Below are 18,994 nucleotides of genomic sequence, written 5' to 3'. Positions count from 1 at the left end.
TCTAGGTTTCAAATTTATAAATTTAAGTAACAAAAAATGTTTTGCAGTTAGCATCTTTCTCCTGCACCTATAAAAGAACAAATGCTTGTTTTATTGTATATTTATGCCATCGCCGTCACATATTTTAGTTAATTTGTACTATGGTTGTGTGTTGAGGCTCCAGTCATGGATCAGGGCCCCATTAGTTAGGCACTGTTCTAAGACAAACAAAAGACATTCCTCGCCTCAAAGAGCTTATAATTTTAGTAAATTTACTGATCAAGGCCCTGATCTTGCAGACACTTGGACATCTTTAACTCCATCCATTGTGAGCTGTACAGCTGACTTCAATGGAACTATTCACCGAGCCTAAAATTAAAGACCTGTGCAAGTGTTCCGACAAAGTGGGTATTCACCCATGAAAGCTTATGCTCCAATATGTCTGTTAGTCTATAAGGTGCCACAGGACTCTTTGCCACCTGCCTAAGTGTTTGTAGAATTGGGACCCTAAACATTAAGGTTAATAAAAATGTTTGTCAAAAGAGAGAGAAATTTCTGAATAAGTGGTGCAGTTTTCTTACAACTCATAGAAGACGTTCTGTTCTTTTCTACAGTTCCTAGGTCTGGGGCTCTTTACATCAGGAATAAAATCAGGCTTTCAACTACTGCAACAAATGTGAATATTACTGGTACCATCTACTGGTGAAAATATAGAATTGAAAATAATTTTAGCTATTTGGGGTAACAAAGGGAGGTGACAGTTGTTCTGTTTGAATTATTTCAAGACGAGAGTGTAGTAAATATATGATTTCATGGTCAACTATTTTAAACGTAGGAACCTTGGCCTCCTTATTAGCAGGAAAAGCACATTTTGAAAAGTGAACAAAAAAAAAAAAATACTCCAAAGGAGGAAACACTAAGTGGATACAGACAGGTACCAGACAGGCAGGAGGATTCATCCAGTAAGCACCTTGCCCACAAAAGGCAGATGGGATGGAGTCAGCAAAGTACAACAAAATTGCAAAAAGGGCAGAAGGCAGCAATCAGTCATTAGAACAACAGTGTTTTGTATTTTATGAGTTACCAGTTGGACAGATCTCTCTCCCACTCACCTTCATGACTTCTTCCATTCAGTCGCCTCCTTCCTCCCACTTCATCCTTCCAGACGCCACCTCTGGCCAAACAGACCTCTCCGATTTTCATTCAAATCCCTCCTTAAACAATTCCTCCTTCTCTGAAGACTTTCACTGATAATCCCAGGGATTTTTGGTTTGTTTGTTTGTTTTAAAGGTATAACACCAAGCACAACAATGGCACTAGAATGACATATGTAGCAACTACAGAATTGGACCTTTATCTATTAAAAAGATAAGTACTCACTTTAGGTGCTCCATCCTTTTGAATGCCTACATCATTAGTGGCAATCCCTTTCACACTGCCATCTTCATGAAAAAGAACCTATGGAAATATTCAAACATCATCTATTTTAAAGACCTGTCATTTTAAGCCCATTTCTAAAATTATTTCCAAATGCAGAAAACATGGAGGTTAAAAACCCAAACCTTTTAACTAAGGGCTCAGTCTTGAAAACAATGGGATTAATCATGTGCTTAAATGCTCTGCTGGATTGGAGACAGAGTATTCAGGAATTTGCAGAACTGAGCCCTAATTTTTCAAGCATTTCTGTGTAATATGGGTCTTGCTAAAAACCAGAAAATTAGTCTAAAATCTCTCACACACAAATAGTTATGTTATTACCTCAGCTGCTGCATAGCCTGGATACACCTCAACACCCAAAGCTTCTGCTTGCTCACCCAGCCAATTCACAAAGTGCCCCAGGCGCACTATATAATTCCCATGATTAGTCATTGGAAGGCCTGGGCAAAAGGGAGAAGTACACCACAATCTATTCAGGTTTATGAATTAAAATATATACATATACACACAGGAGATGTACATGCTTAAAATGTAATACTTTTAAAAATACAAAAGTTTGGTTTAATGCAATATACTAGTATCTTTTTGCTATGATTGCTATCTCTATACAGAGATATTGTGTGAGTTTTAATATGTACAATCTACCTACCGTATATACTCAATCATAAGCCGGTTCGTTTATAAGCCTACCCTCCCCCAAGATGGATAAGTAAAAATGGTAAAAACTGTATGACCCTTTCATAAGTCGATCCTATATTTCAGAGGTTGGCAAACTTCGGCTCCCGGACCGTCAGGATAAGCTGCTGGCGGGTCGGGACATTCTGTTTATCTGGAGCGTTCGCAGGCACGGAGCCCCTCAGCCCCCAGTGGCTGCGGTTTGCCATTCCCAGCCAATGGGAGCTGAGGGAAGTGGCGCCACTTCCTGCAGCTCCCATTGGCTGGGAACGGCAAACCGCAGCCGCAGGGAACTGCAGGGCTCCATGCCTGCAGATGCTCCAGGTAAACAAAACGACAATGGATTAGATATTCAATTAAATGATTTCATAGAGTTTTAAATCATCAAATTTTGGTGTAGACCCATTTATAAGCTGTCAAGGTTCCTCCCCCACTCTGAACTCTAGGGTACAGATGTGGGGACCTGCATGAAAACCTCCTAAGCTTACTTTTACCAGCTTAGGTTACAACTTCCCCAAGGTACAAATTAATTTTATCCTTTATCCTTGGAATAACCACTGCCACCACCAAACTCTAACTGGGTTTACTGGGAAACGTAGTTTGGACACTTCTTCCCCCCCCCCCAAAATCCTCCCAACCCTTGCACCCCACTTCCTGGGAAAGGTTTGGTAAAAATCCTCACCAATTTGCATAGGTGACCACAGACCTAAACCCTTGGATCTGAGAACAATGAAAAAGCATTCAGTTTTCTTACAAGAAGACTTTTAATAGAAATAGAAGTAAACAGGAGTAAAGGAATCACCCCTGTAAAATCAGGATGGTAGGTACCTTACAGGGTAATTAGATTCAAAACATAGAGAATCCCTCTAGGCAAAACCTTAAGTTACAAAAAAGACACACAGACAGGAATATCCATTCTATTCAGCACAATTCTTTTCTCAGCCATTTAAAGAAATCATAATCTAACGCATACCTAGCTAGATTACTTACTAAAAGTTCTAAGACTCCATTCCTGTTCTATCCCCAGCAAAGCAGCATACCAACAGACACAGACCCTTTGTTTCTCTCCCTCCTCCCAGCTTTTGAAAGTATCTTGTCTCCTCATTGGTCATTTTGGTCAGGTGCCAGCGAGGTTACCTTTAGCTTCTTAACCCTTTACAGGTGAGAGGATTTTTCCTCTGGCCAGGAAGGATTTTAAAGGGGTTTACCCTTCCCTTTATATTTATGACATAAGCCGACCCCCGCTCTTTGATGCGTCACCTTTTTACCAAAAATATTTGGCTTATGAATGAGTATGTACAGTACTTCTATTCCCATCATTATAGTTTGTGTACAAAGTTGCTAAAAAGCAGCTGATGCAGTATTGCTTGCCTCGCAACATATACCATAGTTTCTTCTTGAAAATATAACATAGCCCCGATGAGCTTTTTATAACTATATTAAGCCTTAGGCCTGTTTTTTCAGTAAGTGTTCTAGCTTTTCAACAAGCTGTACCTGGAAGAATTGGCACTGGAATTCTGGAATTCTTTGTTAAAATCCCAAATTTGTCTTCAGTTACTGGAGTCTGAAGTGGAGCCTAAAAATAAGAAAAGTCATCACTGAACACTATTTTTGCTACTTGTCAAGAAGCAGACATTTTCTCTCCCTCTCAAGGAGCTAATTAAAGAACTAGTGTAGTATGACGCAAAGACATAATGGTCTTGTGAGAAAATTTCATGACAGAGAGGTAAAACACAGAGTCTCAGGCAGAATAATATTCAGGTAAAAAGTCAACAAAATTAATACTCCTCAACTATTGGAATTCGCTTTTGGCAGTGGGCTTCCCTCCCCGCAAACAAACAGTTCCTTTCTTATCCAATAATTTTTTACACAACAAACAAAGGAAAAAACTGTGCAATGAAAGATGATATTTATAAATCATCTTATTTAGAAATAATATACAGAGGTGCAGCATGGAGCTTGATACAAAGTTTGTTTCAAGTTAGAGATGAATCATGATTAAGCATTCATACCCCTCGCTCCTTCCAGTCCGGTAAGAGTTCTTCCAAAGCTCGTGGTTCAAGACAAGCACCAGAAAGTGTATGTGCACCGATCTGAGCAGCTTTCTCCACCAAGCAAACACGAACTTCTTTGCCATACTCATTGGCTAACTGTTTAAGTCGAATAGCTGCAGAAAGACCCGCAGGGCCTGCTCCAACTATAACAACATCAGCTTCTTCTGCAAATCTTTCCATGTTCACCCCTTTAATAGAGCAAAGTATGATATAGCAATTTTGTCCAATAATACAGCTCTCTCGCCATTCTCTTCCCCTCTCTCTCTAAAGTTTATTGTTTTGCTTTGTCATATCAGCCACTAAGTATCAAAATACTGTCACCTTGAACTAAGGTGGGGCTAATATTCAACAGGTTTGAACATAATGTACATGAGCAGCATTTTAATTGTGCTTTTGCCTAACGTTTGGAATATAAAACTAAGCTTTTGCTAATAAAGAGGGACACAGAAAGAACTTTAGATTCTAATCTCCAGTGCTCATGCCATCCTAGAATGCTTAAAATAAGGGCCCAGATCTACGCTCACTTCTTAGGTGTGCTTGGTACAGCTCAGGAGAAAAGAGGGGGGAGAAGTGCCATTAAGCAACCTTTAACAGTCCTCCTTCTTCCCACCTTCTTCTGATGCTGGGAATGCTGGTCCAGTCCCAGGTATCTGCTGCTTTGCTCTAACAGTCAGGGGTCCCCATGCGCTGTTCTGGCAACAGGGATTGTTGTGACATAAAGAGGACCCAGTCACACCCACTTTCTCCAAGGAGCTGCTCAGGTTAGTGAATTTATAGATTAAGATAGTATAAATAAATATCTTATTTGCCCTATTTCATCATGATCAACTCATAAGACCACATTACAAAAGCAGAAAAATACATAGCCTGACTGCAATAAGGTCATAAGATAAATAAGACAGATGTTAACTTTTTGGTTTGTATGTCTATAGCTACAAGATCGATTTACACATTTGCATCCTGAAGTCTCATACTTTCTTAGTTTAATTAGGAGCAAACTAAATATGATCAGTTCTGCTGCACTAAAGCTGACCATCGTAAGCAAGCAACCATAAAATGTTATCTGAATCTTTAGTATTGCACTTAACAGCATCTCTGTAAAATAACTATGCTGTAACGTTTAAAAATGCCTGCAATTAATATAGACAAATCGTTTTCTTAACATGCAATTTTTCATTTACCTTCCCATCGTTTGTCTTTGTTCCGAGAATGAATAGTATAGTGTGTAGTGATTCGAGGCACAGAGGAAGTAGAAGCCCATCTTGCAATACACAAAGGCGGTAGAATGTCTTTCTTTACTGACTTTAAAGCACGCAAACAATGATGTGCTGTAAAAAAAAGGACAACTAGATTTGCTGAATCATGTAACTGTTGACATAGATAATAGTTAACAAAGGCTTGAACCCATGTTTGTTTGTTTGTTTGTTTTTTTTAAATCTTGAGGCTACTCAGTACAGAAAAATCCTAAACAAATTAATAAATCATGACCCTACTCTATGTTTCAGGATTAAAGATAGGAAGTTGACTGCAGTAGGTATCATTCCACCTGATAGTACATGATACATTTTGCACCATCATACTCCCATTATCAGGAAATAGTAATAGGAAAACAGTGCCCAGAACATGGAAAAAAGAGTTAACATTACTTTTTAAGGCTATATCTACATTGCACTTTTGTTGGTAAAACTTTTGTTGGTCAGGGGTGTGAAAAAAAACACATACCCCCAACCAACAAAAGTTTTACCAACAAAAAGAGCCAATGTGGACAGCGCTTTGTCAGTGGGAGATGCTCTCCTGCCGACAAAGCTACCACCGCTCCTTAGTGGTGGTTTTATTTTGCCAGCAGGAAAGTGCTCTCCTGCCAGCGATGAGCGGCTACACGAGAGATCTTACAGCATCACAGCTGTGATGCTGTAAGGTACACAGTGTAGACGTAACCTTAATTTCAGCTGTTAAATTTGGGATATTTACCCTTCTAGCATCTCAAGTATTTATTTCCTGTTTTGCTAGGGTTTTCTCCTATTTTCTCGTTCCTGTGTTCCTTGCACAGAGTTCGCCTGTAGTTTTATAACAGGCTTAATTTCCTCTACTTGTTTCTACGGTTAGTAATTTTAGAGAAAAGTAATTAAGTAGAGAGGGAAGAAACTTCTATGGCTGCCATATATGGCAGGCTTGAGGGATCAGAAAGATGAATTTCATATTAACATAGAGTCTTTGTTCATATTTTAGAGCATCCACCATCATAATATATTCATTCTGTAATATGAATGACCTCGCCGTCGGCGGAACCCTATTTGAACATCGTAAAATTCACAAGCTGACATGGTGTTCTCCAAATGGCAGAGATAAGAACCAGATTGACCATATCATGATCAGTGGCAAATGGTGACGCTCACTGACAGATGTGAAAGTGAGAAGGGGTGCAGATGTTAGCAGCGACCACCACCTTGTGACAGCCTCCATCAAGCTAAAACTGAGAAGTGTGGGTCCACCAAACAAGGGACATAGACGTTATGATATTGACAAGCTAAAGTCCCTTGCAATACAGAAAGCCTTCGTTCTGCAGTGAAAGAACAGGTTTCAAGCACTTGCAGACCTTGATGAAGAGGAGGAGAATGCAAATGAGGAGATCAACAAGAAGTGGGACAAAGTAACAGCAATTTATAAACAGAACAGTGAAGCCTGTCTAGGCTACAGGAAGAAGAGAAGGAAGGATTGGATTATACCCAACACATGGAATGCCACAGAAACCAGACAAGTCCTGAAGAAAAAAGTTTTAGACACAAAATCCCAGAAGCTAAAGGACAAATACCACGAGCAGTATAGCAAGGGTCAAATGCTTTGTGAGAGCAGACAAATGGCATTGATAATCTGGCAACACAAGCAGAGGATGCAGCTGCTTGTGATGAACCAGGAACCGTCTACAAAATGACACAGCTTATCTGTGGTAAATGGCAGACACAAACAAGCACTCATCAAGAGCAAACAAGGACACCTACTAACAACCGAAAAAGAACAAGAAATGCGCTGGACAGAGCATTTCAAAGAATTGCTGAACAGGGAGCCACCTAAAGAGGAAGCAAACATCCAGGAGGCAGAAGAAGATCTTGATATCAACACAGACAGCCCAACTAAGGAAGAGATCATTCAAGCCATCAAATCTTTAAAAATAATGAGAAAGCTCCTGGCAAGGATAACCTGAATGCAGAATTGTTCAAGGTAAATCCTAAATTAGCAGTATCAATCCTGACCCCTCTGTTTACATCAATCTGGAAGAGCGAAACAGTGCCAGATGAGTGGATCAATGGGATTATAGTGAAGATACCAAAGAAAGGAACTCTCAGTGATTGTAATAACTGGCGTGGTATAACACTTGTATCTGTGCCAAACAAAGTATTGTGTAAGATCATAGTCCAGCGTATATCAGAGGCAGTTGATAGTGTTCTCAGAAAAGAGCAAGCTGGCTTTCGGAAAGGGCATGGATGCATAGACCAATCTTCACTCTACGAAACATAATTGAACAGTGCTTAGAATGGCAACGGCAACTCTACATAAATTTCATAGACTTTGAGAAGGCTTTTGATAGCATTCACAGGACTAGCCTATGATGCATTCTGCAGGCATATGGAATTCCTTTCTGTATAATTGTCATCAAAAGCTTCTGTTTCAACTTTACATGCAGTGTTGATCACAGTGAGCTCAGTTTTGAAATCAAAACAGGAGGATGTCAGGGGTGTGTCATGTCTGCAATCCTCTTCAATATTGCCATCCACTGGGTAATGTGGGGAACAACAGAAGACATGCCAAGAGGCATTAAATGGACACTTCTCATCCCTTGAAGAACTGGACTTCACAGATGAGGTCACTGTCCTATCACATACCCAACACAATATACAAGAAAAAGCAATTTGACTCAACGCATTCAGCCAACAAATTGAACTGACAATCAATCGCAATAAGACAGAAATCATGACCTTTAATACTGCCTCATCATCACCAGTATGGATAGATGATCATGTTCTCACCAATGTAGAAACATTCACATACTCGGGCAGCACCATCAGCCAGGACAGTGGAACAAGCCAGAACATCTGGAACAAAATTAATAAAGCCAGGAACACCTTCAGGAGCTTAAATACAGTCTCAGAGTAGCAGCCGTGTTAGTCTGTATCCGCAAAAAGAAAAGGAGGACTCGTGGCACCTTAGAGACCACACCACACGATCCATTGTCTACAGCCAAGCTCTACGATACAACCGCATTTGCTCCAACCCCTCAGACAGAGACAAACACCTACAAGATCTCTATCAAGCATTCTTACAACTACAATACCCACCTGCTGAAGTGAAGAAACAGATTGACAGAGCCAGAAGAGTACCCAGAAGTCACCTACTACAGGACAGGCCCAACAAAGAAAAGAACAGAACGCCACTCGCCATCACCTTCAACCCCCAACTAAAACCTCTCCAATGCATCATCAAGGATCTACAACCTATCCTGAAGGACAACCCATCACTCTCACAGATCTTGGGAGACAGGCCAGTCCTTGATTACAGACAGCCCCCCAACCTGAAGCAAATACTCATCAGCAACCACACACCACTCAACAAAAACACTAACCCAGGAACCTATCCTTGCAACAAAGCCCATTGCCAACTGCGTCCACATAGCTATTCAGGGGACACCATCATAGGGCCTAATCACATCAGCCACACTATCAGAGGCTTGTTCACCTGCACATCTACAAATGTGATATATGCCATCATGTGACAGCAATGCCCCTTTGCCATGTTCATTGGCCAAACTGGACAGTCTCTACGTAAAAGAATAAATGGGAAACAAGTCAGACATCAAGAATTATAACATTCAGAAACCAGTTGGAGAACACTTCAATCTCTTTGGTCACTCGATTACAGACCTAAAAGTTGCAATTCTTCAACAAAAAACCTTCAGAAACAGACTCCAACGAGAGACTGCTGAATTGGAATTAATTTGCCAACTGGATACAATTAACTTAGGCTTGAATAAAGACTGGGAGTGGATGGGTCATTACACAAAGTAAAACTATTTCCCCATGTTTATTCCGCCTCCTCCCCCTGCTGTTCCTGTCAACTGCTGGAAATGGCCCACCTTGATTATCACTACAAAAGGTTCCTCTCCCCACCCCCCCTCTCCTGCTGGCAATAGCTCACCTTAAGTGATCACTTTCATTACAGTGTGTATGGTAACACCCATTGTTTCATGTTCTCTGTATTGTATTTTCCACTGAACGCATCCGATGAAGTGAGCTGTAGCTCACAAAAGCTTATGCTCAAATAAATTTGTTAGTCTCTAAGGTGCCACAAGTCCTCCTTTTCTTTTTGTAAATACAGTCTGGAAATCATCAAAATACAAAACCAAAACCAAACTCAAGATTTATAAGAGCTGTGTACTTCCAACACTACTTTATAGTGCAGAATGCTGGGGAATGAGAAAGTATGACATGTCCAAACTCTCTTCATTCCATACAACCTGCCTCAGAAAAATCCTCCGTATCTTTTGGCCTAGAACAATCTCAAACCAAGATGTATTGGCACAGTGCAGCCAAGAGGATCGGAGCACCATCATTGCCAGGAGACGCTGGAGATAGATTGGTCATGTGCTTTGGATGGAAACTGATATCACCAGAGTAGCAATCAGATGGACACCTAAAGGCAACAGAAAATGAGGCTGCCTGAAAACAACATGGCGAAGAGCTGTGGAAGCTGAGCTGAAAAACCTGTGGCACGGCTAGGGAACCACTGAAAGACTTGCCAGAAACAGACAGGAGTGGAGGAAACGCCAGAGGCGTAATAGGAATATGATGAGTATGACGACCATCATAATATATGAGCATCAAAATCAGGATTTATTCTTGCATATAGGACTCCATAATGGACCCTGCTTCTGCCATCCCCAATTTTGGTCACTAAAGTTGGATTTTTAAAAACGTACAGTATACAGATGTGACCAGTTTTGCTGTAGCTCAGACACTAAAACATAACCCAGTAGAATAATAAAGAAATATAAGTTCAAATAATAGAAAAATAACCATAACATTTCAATGTCAACTAGCCTATTGTGTAAGGACAAACAATATTAGTTGCTTAATCCTTAAAAGGAAAAAGAAAGTTGAGCTAAGTTAGAACTCAAGAAAGTCTTAACTCTGAAAAACTAGTCAAAGTACAGGGATGGGCTAGGCAACTTTCCCCACATTGCTCCATAAACTCAAAGTATAACTAATCGAACATTCTGGCTAGTCTTCTCCTAGGCCTTTCTTCACCAGAACTTTCAACCATCTTTGTGCAGTTTTGTGAGACCAGAGAACCTGAGTCGCTCAGAAAAGGCTAGGATTGATTGTTTCTATTTTTAAAAAGGCAGTTTTTAGTTTACTACTACTAATAGAGAGATTGGTATAACTACCAATCTTTGAAACCAGGTCTTTATTCATTAGGAAGTTATCTAGTCTGTTTATTCTTTACTTGAAGTTGTGATCTGTACTTAACAGGCAGCTGTTCAATCATAAAAACAAAATTATGACTTCAAATGAGCAATAGGCAGTCAGACTACATGAACTCCTAAGTAATCACATACTATTTTCATGCCAATATCCCTTGTAATAAAGCCACCAACCCAGAATACATGATACAGCAGCAGAACTTTTTCCGAAGTTTTCCATTTTCCAGAGTTATGAATAGCACTGAAAGCATGATCATGTATACAGATGGTGACACAGACCATGTCAAAGTGAAGAAGCCTAAAATATAACCTTTTATCAGTTTTCAAAATGCATAGAATTCCTTTTGTGTTCTTTTTAGTCCAAACAAATGCTTTGGTGATCTTCATCTCTGTGATTAAAACAGTCCTCACAGACCCCACAATCAAAAAGTCCTAGAGCTAACAATAGTATGCACATACAAAAGAAAAACATATTGTACGGAAACATTTCAATTTCAAAGTTCCAAAGACTTACAGTAAACATCAACATACAAACAAAAAAGGGTTACAAAAATTTAAAATACCTTCAATCTGTAAGTTTGTTTCATACTGTACCTGAACATACATTAGTGAACGCTAGATGGGCAGCTAGTCCTTGGCTGTAGGCCTCAACAAAACTTCATGATCAACAGTAAAAATTTAGATTGGTTAAAGCAGTGTTTCCCAAACTTGGGATGCCGCTTGTTCAGGGAAAGCCCGTGGCAGGCCGGGCCAGTTTGTTTACCTGCTGCGTCCGCAGGTTTGGCCAATCGCAGCTCTGGCCTGGCAGGTAAACAAACCAGCCGGGCCTGCAAGGGGCTTTCCCTGAACAAGTGGCGTCCCAAGTTTGGGAAACACTGGGATAAACTATACTTTGTTTCAAAGGTAAGGTTTACACATACAGTAAACCCTCAACTGTGCTTTCTAAACATTACTGCAAGCACAACAAAATCCTGATGGTGGTCAGAAGCAAATGCCCCCAGTATAAGTTTTCAATACTTAAAAAAAAGACCTTATTCAGAGAGACTATTATATCACATACTTATTATAAAGATAATATCCCCTTTTCACAAGTAATAACGTGGAGTATAGCCTGAGGACTATTTTCCCTACATCACTATGCAGAGGAATTGGTAAATGTAACATGAATGAATAAATATAGGAGAGTGCAAAAGTGAAAGAATAGTACCTTGTTCTGGTTCAAAAGATTCAGAATATTAAAAGTTGATTTACCTGGTATTATTCTAAATGAAATAAATAAATAAATCAAGCATTGGGTCATTTTGAACATAATGGAAATAAAAGGAATTCTGGACCCAATCTTGTTATGTGTCATGAAGCCAATGGCACATAACAGGCCAATGCCTGTGAGGACTCCAGGATCAGGTCAAGTTAGTTCCTTTCAGGCTAAATGCACAAGAGGGGACTTGAAATACTCAAAGTGTACTAGTTTAACTACCCAGATTCATGTAACCATTCAACATCTTGGGAGCTGGAGGGGGATATGAGGAAGAAAGGAGTTGGAGATTGGAGGGGATAGAGAAAGGAGGAAGATTTGCTTGTTACACCATGAAAAACTGCTTAATAGTTTAAATCAGGCTGAACTTGGATTAGATTTTTACATCTAGAAATGCCCTAGAATTTCAGACCCTATCTTATGGTCCCATATCTTCATATAAATATTGTGACGGGTTGGATCACAGAAACCCCCTTGGGACTGCCAACTAATGTGCTTTGACTACCTCTCAGTCTGTTTTCCCTGCCAGCTTAGGACTTCAGTGCCCTGCCTGGTTTGAGCCAGACACGCTTGCCTGATGGTCTGAACCATGCCCCCCAACAGCTGCAGGCTTAACTGAAAACAGCTTAAGAAGCGTTCCTGTCTCCAACACTCAGATGCCCAACTCCCAATGGGGTCCAAACCCCCAAATAAATCCATTTTACCCTGTATAAAGCTTACACAGGGTAAACTCACAAATTGTTCGTCCTCTATAACACTGATAGAGAGATATGCACAGCTGTTTGCCCCCCTCCCCAGGTATTAATGCATACTCTGGGTTAATTAATAAGTAAAAAGTGATTTTATTAAGTACAAAAAGTAGGATTTAAGTAGTTCCAAATAATAACAGACAGAACAAAGTGAATTACCAAGCAAAATAAAATAAAACATGAAAGTCTAAGTTTAACAGTAAGAAAACTAAATACAGACAAAATCTCACCCTCAGAGATGTTTCAATAAGTTTCTATCACAGACTGGCCGCCTTCTTAGTCTGGGCACAATTCTTCCCCTGGTACAGCCCTTGTTCCAGCTCAAGTGGTAGCTAGGGGATTTCTCATGATTGCAGCCCTCTTTTGTTCTGTTCCACCCACTTATATATCTTTTGCATAAGGCAGGAATCCTTTGTCCTTCTCTGGGTTCCTACCCCTCCTTCTCAATGGAAAAGCACCAGGTTAAAGATGGATTCCAGTTCAGGTGACATAATCACATGTCACTGTAAGACTTCAAGCCCTCATTCCTCCCAGCCTGACTCACAGGAAGGCCTGCAAGCAAACAGAGCCACCCACAGTCAATTGTCCTGGTTGATGGGAGCCATCAAGATTCCAAACCACCAATAATGGCCCACACTTTGCATAACTACAATAGAACCTCAGAGTTATATTTCACATTTCTAGTTTCAGATACAAGAGTGATACATTTATACAAATAGGATGACCACACTCAGTAAATTATAAGTTTTGTAATGATACCTTACAAGAGACCTTTTGCATGAAGCAAATTCCAGTTACATTATATTCAGTCATTAGCATATTTTCATAAAATCATTTTGAGTGAAACATCACAAATATATATTAATTTTTAAAGTGTCACAGCTCATAAGCCATCTGAACTAGAAATACCTGTGTCATACCACCACAAACTAAGAATCCTCTCTCCCTCCCTCCACCCCCCAATCCCTCAGCCTGACTTTACAAGTGAAGAGAGACCTTAAATAAGTATCACTTGTTTCCTAAAATGCTTTGAACATTTATCAAATATTTCTTCAAAGTAGCAGGAGCACGATATCCAAGATAGAGAGGAACAATTTTTGTCTTGGCACTTGAGAATAATACACCCAACCAAAAGGCAAACCAATATAACCTTTATATCACCACAGGGTGTAATCTCTTGGAACAGTGTAATGCACATGGACTACAAGTATTATTTATGTAGCTTAAGTCATACTAACTTAAATAGACAATCCAGATGTCACACTGAACTGCAATAGATTTAGGAGTAAGAGTCTCAAGCAGTATTTACTTTAAAACAGAGAACCTTACAGTTAGTAATGTATTGCAGAATAGAACATATTTCATAACCACAGAAACAACTGCAGGTACATTCCTTAAAACATGCAACCTTCATTTACCATTTGAGAGCGCTATGATAAGATTCCTTCTTGACTAAAGTTATATGAAACTAAGATATGCATTTGTTAATGATCTTTTAGGTCCCAATCCTGCACTGTCAAATGAGCAGGCAGACTCATCTGACCTTCCTGTATAGAAGTCACTGCAGGATTGGGGCCTCAGTGACTTGGTACTTCACTCATAACACCCATAAGTCTGAACTTTTTGCAAACATTTTTTTAAAAGGGAAGGAACTTGTATCCATATGAAACTCTTTGCTAACTGCTAACAAGGGGATTATTTCCATGTTCATTATTTAAATGATGGAACAAAGATGGAAAAGTAACTGTTATTTTCTCCTATTATCCATGCATTACAACACTGGGAAATCACCACCTAAAAAAAGAGAAAAAAATGTATACACTGTACATGGTACTTTACAGCAGATAACACACCAATAAAACAGATACATATATGGGTCAAGTCCTGCACACAATTATGCATGCAATTTTATTCATGTGAGGAAAGTTATATGAATTAATGTTCCCCAGATTGGACTGTCATATACAAACAGTTACTAGTGTGTTTTATCTGATGTAAAGTGCTCACATGTGTATGTGGCTGTAGGATCAAACTACAAAATTAAGATCTGACTTTGCAAGACCCTGATCCTGCAAGAGTTCCACATGGGTGGACACGTACAGCACTGCAATGACTTCCACAGGGAGAAATTGTGAACTGAATACACAGTCAAATGAGGTAAATGAACTAACAACAATGGTTATTCTGGCCAGTACTGTGGGGTCAGTGTCCTTTCCGTTCTAAACACGTTAAATCACTACCTCGCACATCAAGCACAAGCAAGGGGCATCACAACACTGCTGATTCGTGTTCAAATATATCTGTTTTGTAAGAGTCACAAGGCAATGACCTTTGGTCCAGTTTTGTGTCTCGCTGTAAAGACAAGGGGAGGGGCAGCCGTGTGTGATGGGCACGGCCCACAATCATACTTGCTACTGGACAGGCCCCCTAGCTTTAATTTAATAGAATATCGGGGTTGGAAGGGACCTCAGGAGGTCATCTAGTCCAACCCCCTGCTCAAAGCAGGGCCAATCCCCAATTTTTGCCCCAGTTCCCTAAATGGCCCCCTCAAGGATTGAACTCACAACCCTGGGTTTAGCAGGCCAATGCTCCAACCACTGAGCTATCCTCGCCACTTTCACTCCCCTGTCCTACCCCCATTGCTATTCCCGCACACATGGGGGGGGCGCACAGCCCCCCTTCCCACGAGCAAGGAATCGTGGTGGCACGTTAACAGGGCAGAAGAGGAAACTGCTCGGGGAGCGGGTGATTTTCAGGCACCACCCGAGAGTCAGCCTGCAGCCCACTAGCCCCGCGGACCAGCAAGGTGCCCACGAGCGACGCCCCACGTTACCTTGGCTGGAGAGCGTGCAGAGCGGCAGCGGCATGGTGCCTGCCTGGGCGCCCCCCGGGGACGGGGCAGCCTCCCCTCAGGGCCGGGAACAGGGGGCGAACGCTGCCGCTGCCCGCTACGCACAACCCGCCCCCCAAAGCGCCCGGGGGTCCCCGCTCTGCCTTCCCCGAGCGCCCGGGCTCTGGAGCTCCGGGTCAGCCTGCCGCCGCGAGCCCACGCACAGCCCCGGCCAATGGCATTCACCCCGCACAGCGCACACCCGCAGCTCTCGCCACCGCGGCCCCGCCCCACTGCGCCTGCGCGCCAGGCTACCTGCCGGGAGAGGGATTACTACAGCTCCCAGAATGCCCTGCGGAAGGAGAGGCGCTGGCCCGCCCTACAGGCAGGGCGATGTTCCCCGCTGAGGGAAGGGTGCAGCACGGCGCATGCGCTAGCCCAGTGTGGCCGGAGAAAAGGAATTTCTTTATTGTCCCATAATTAAACAAAACTCCCGGGACGCGAGGAGGCGGGGCTGTATAATGGCATCCATGGCCGCCATAGCTAACGGCCTGGCGGATGCAGGCCGGAGCCGGGGAGGACGCCTGATACCGGCATGCATTGCGGCAGGAGAAAACTATCCCTCCCAGCATGCAGTGCGCCTATCAATGGTCTAATCCGTGTTCTCTGGAAGGTCCCGCGCTGCATGCTGGGAGTAGTAGTTCAAGTGGAGCTGCACTGCATATGGGGATAGTCGCGGACCACATTACCGAGTCCCTCCCTGCCCCGGCCAGCAGAACGGAAGTTGGGGTGGTGTATGCGGAGGGGGAGGGGATACGCTCTCACGGATCACCGGCCCTACGATGGGGGGCGGGGTCGCCGAAGGCTCCTGCTCCGCCCCTCGGGTAGGGGGCGGGGCCAGTGAGTTTCGCGCGCGCCGCGAAACCGGTTGATTTCGAGGGATCGTTTTGCGGCCGTTCGGAGCCGAGGCAGGGAGCATGGCTGAGGCGGGGCCGGCGCAGCCCGTTTCCCCCGTCGCGCCCCTCGGGGTCTCCCCCGGCGCCGGGCCCAGGAGAAGCCGGAGCGGCGGCGGCAGCGGGGCGCGGCCGCTGGAGCAGCCCAGTGACCCGCGGGAGCTGCTGGAGGAGGTGGAGATGCAGATCGATGACGTGAGTCTCCGCCGCGCGGGTCGGAGCCGGCCCCGCTGTGCCCAGCGCCAGGCACGCTGCCCCGGGTCCAGTGTCACCCCTTTCCCAGCCCCATGAGCTAAACCCTTTTGAACCGGAATGTGAGTGTTCGGGGGGGAGGGGGGGAATCAGACCTCTGCTCGTACCTGTGTAGACGAGGACTGATTCAAGACCTGTCTGTCGCCCTGCCTTGGTCAGAGCGCGGGGAAGCCACCAGCCCGGGACCTGGCCATCCAGGAACGTGAGGCAGACCTCAGAGTGGCTGCGCCCCCCTCCCGGTATCTCTGAACACCCCGTGTGCGTTTGGTGCCAAAACTGTAATGGGGTTCAAGAAAGAATTGGATAATTTCATGGAGGACAGGTCCACAAGTAGCTAAGATCGTCTGGGATGCCACTCTATGCTTGGAGTGTCCCTAGCCTCTGATTGCTCAAAGCCGGGAGCGGGCAATGGGATGGATCATGCAGTGGTTGCCTGTTCTGTTCACTCCCTCTGAAGCAGCTGGCATTGGCCATGGTTGGAAAACAGGACACTGGGCTAGATGGACCATTGGTCTAACCCAGCATGGTGGTTCTTATGTTCTTGCTGCAGGCCGCATTCTCGCTAACAAAGATCCTGGAGGCAACATCTGCTGTGTCAGCCCAGGTAGAGGAGCTCGCGACCAAATGTTCAGAAAATGCCCGATTCCTTAAAACGTGGCGGGATCTTCTGAAGGAAGGATATGAATCTCTGAAACCCAGTGACTGACTCTGTGCAAACACACACAGGAGGAAAGCTCAAGAGGGTACCTGCGTGAGCTGAAGCTGAATCATCCCACAGCATTTCCACTTTGTTACCCTTATCTTGCAATGCCAGGACTTGGCTCTCGGCCATACTGGGTTAAGGAATGTCTGTATAAATGAAGACTGAAACAACTTTTTTGTGCTTTTTTTTTTTTATAATATCTTAACGGGGCTTTCATCAACTGCCCCCCTTCAAGGAAATGTTTTGTTCTGTGCACAAGCTGTTTCTGTGGATAAAATGTTGATACTGGTGCATGCATGAACATCATTCAGAATCTGTTGATAATAGCATAGACTGTTTTAGTTTGGCTTGGGAAGAGGGACCAAGTCTGGATATTTAAACTGTTGGTTTCCTTGCAGTTCTATTGATTAGCAAGTACATATGAAATGTACTAAATAAAATTTTCATTAGAGTAATCGCAAAAAGAAAAGGAGGACTTGTGGCACCTTAGAGACTAACCAATTTATTAGAGCATAAGCTTTCGTGAGCTCTAAGGTGCCACAAGTCCTCCTTTTCTTTTTGCGAATACAGACTAACACGGCTGTTACTCTGAAACCTGTCATTAGAGTAATGTTACACTTGTATTCAGATACCACACAGAGAGAGATATCTGATACCTCTCTAATTGACCACCGTGGTTCTGTAAATCAAGAATTCCCCAAGTGTAATCACTTGCAGACAGCTATAGTTTTGTTAACCACCATCGCCTTCAGGAATGTATATAAGCTTGTTATTTCCAAAATAAGTCTCTTTAATATCTTGTTAATCAAACGAGACTACTTGTGAAACTTTCTGCCTTCACTTATACCTATACAAACTCCATTCTTATTCTGCCATTTAACAGGTATTAATATAGATATAAATGAGTCTAGAACTTGGTCTCTCGTTTTTAAGACTGTAGCCCAGCTCCCTCCCTACACTGAGAATCATCTTAGCCAGTTTTTCAATACTTTTCTCCATAGTTGCATTTTTACAGATTATTTGATCACTGCAAACCCTTCTACACCTGATATTTTTATGTATTTTGGTTACTAAACTATATCTAAAGTGCCTTATTGTATGCTTAGATCATATTTTTCTTCCGATAGAAACTCAGCTGTATTGTGTATTAAAAGGTTGGGTTGCTATTTGAAGTGTATATTTCAGTTTCAGTAGTATCTGTGCTAATTCTCCGTTTTCTGTAATCTTTGAAATAATATGCTGTATCAGAACTTGTTCTGCATTTCCTCCCATTTAACGAACTAGTAGGTTTCTGATTCAAACCCTATAATCTGGCATACCATTGTAAACAAGGATCGACTATCTAAAAGATTTCTAATTTGTGGTAAATATCTGGATCATAGCTACTGTACCCAGAAACACATGAAAAAATCAGCACTGAAATGAGTTGGGAAGCTATAGAAAAATGTAGTGGTGTGCCATGACTGAGTAGTCATTGATCCCTATTTCTTGGTGTCCCGTCCCCCACCCAAGAAAATCTAATTATTTATTTCTTTTGCCTAAAAAATAAAAGACATTAGAACAAATATTGAACAGCTAATTATGGCAGCTTCTTTCTTCCTTCCTCCCATCTGTCAAAGTGTAGAGAAGGCT

General features: G+C 42.5%; 2 protein-coding genes across 3 annotated transcripts in view; one reads left to right on the top strand and one right to left on the bottom strand.

The window, feature by feature from the left end:
- The window catches only part of ETFDH (electron transfer flavoprotein dehydrogenase), a 29,924-nt gene extending 14,176 nt beyond the window's left edge, over nt 1-15,748 (bottom strand). For both annotated transcript variants that reach the window (XM_073341471.2, XM_073341472.2), the window contains exons 1-6: nt 15,458-15,748; nt 5,327-5,473; nt 4,104-4,333; nt 3,586-3,667; nt 1,738-1,856; nt 1,360-1,437 (exon numbers count right to left, since the gene is read on the bottom strand). In XM_073341471.2, coding sequence (XP_073197572.2) covers nt 1,360-1,437; nt 1,738-1,856; nt 3,586-3,667; nt 4,104-4,333; nt 5,327-5,473; nt 15,458-15,491 — 690 coding nt within the window. In that variant the 5' untranslated portion in view covers nt 15,492-15,748. The remainder of the gene's footprint in view (nt 1-1,359; nt 1,438-1,737; nt 1,857-3,585; nt 3,668-4,103; nt 4,334-5,326; nt 5,474-15,457) is intronic.
- A 499-nt stretch (nt 15,749-16,247) lies between these two features.
- C4H4orf46 (chromosome 4 C4orf46 homolog) lies at nt 16,248-18,927 on the top strand. Its single transcript, XM_073341470.2, has 2 exons — nt 16,248-16,602; nt 17,210-18,927. Exons 1-2 carry the CDS (start codon nt 16,432-16,434, stop codon nt 17,363-17,365), a joined length of 327 nt encoding a protein of 108 aa, XP_073197571.1. The 5' UTR covers nt 16,248-16,431; the 3' UTR covers nt 17,366-18,927.
- The last annotated feature ends 67 nt before the right edge of the window (nt 18,928-18,994 follow it).

The sequence above is a fragment of the Lepidochelys kempii genome, chromosome 4, assembly GCF_965140285.1.
Source record: "Lepidochelys kempii isolate rLepKem1 chromosome 4, rLepKem1.hap1, whole genome shotgun sequence".
In the NCBI taxonomy this organism is placed as follows: domain Eukaryota; kingdom Metazoa; phylum Chordata; order Testudines; family Cheloniidae; genus Lepidochelys; species Lepidochelys kempii.
This window is presented reverse-complemented; position numbering and strand designations above follow the sequence as displayed.

Bases quoted from the DNA above. Each gene is read 5' to 3' on its own strand.
- C4H4orf46 (XM_073341470.2), top strand. From the start codon at position 16,432: ATGGCTGAGGCGGGGCCGGCGCAGCCCGTTTCCCCCGTCGCGCCCCTC. The intron at 16,603-17,209 runs GTGAGTCTCCGC...TTCTTGCTGCAG, and splicing joins TGGAGATGCAGATCGATGAC to GCCGCATTCTCGCTAACAAA.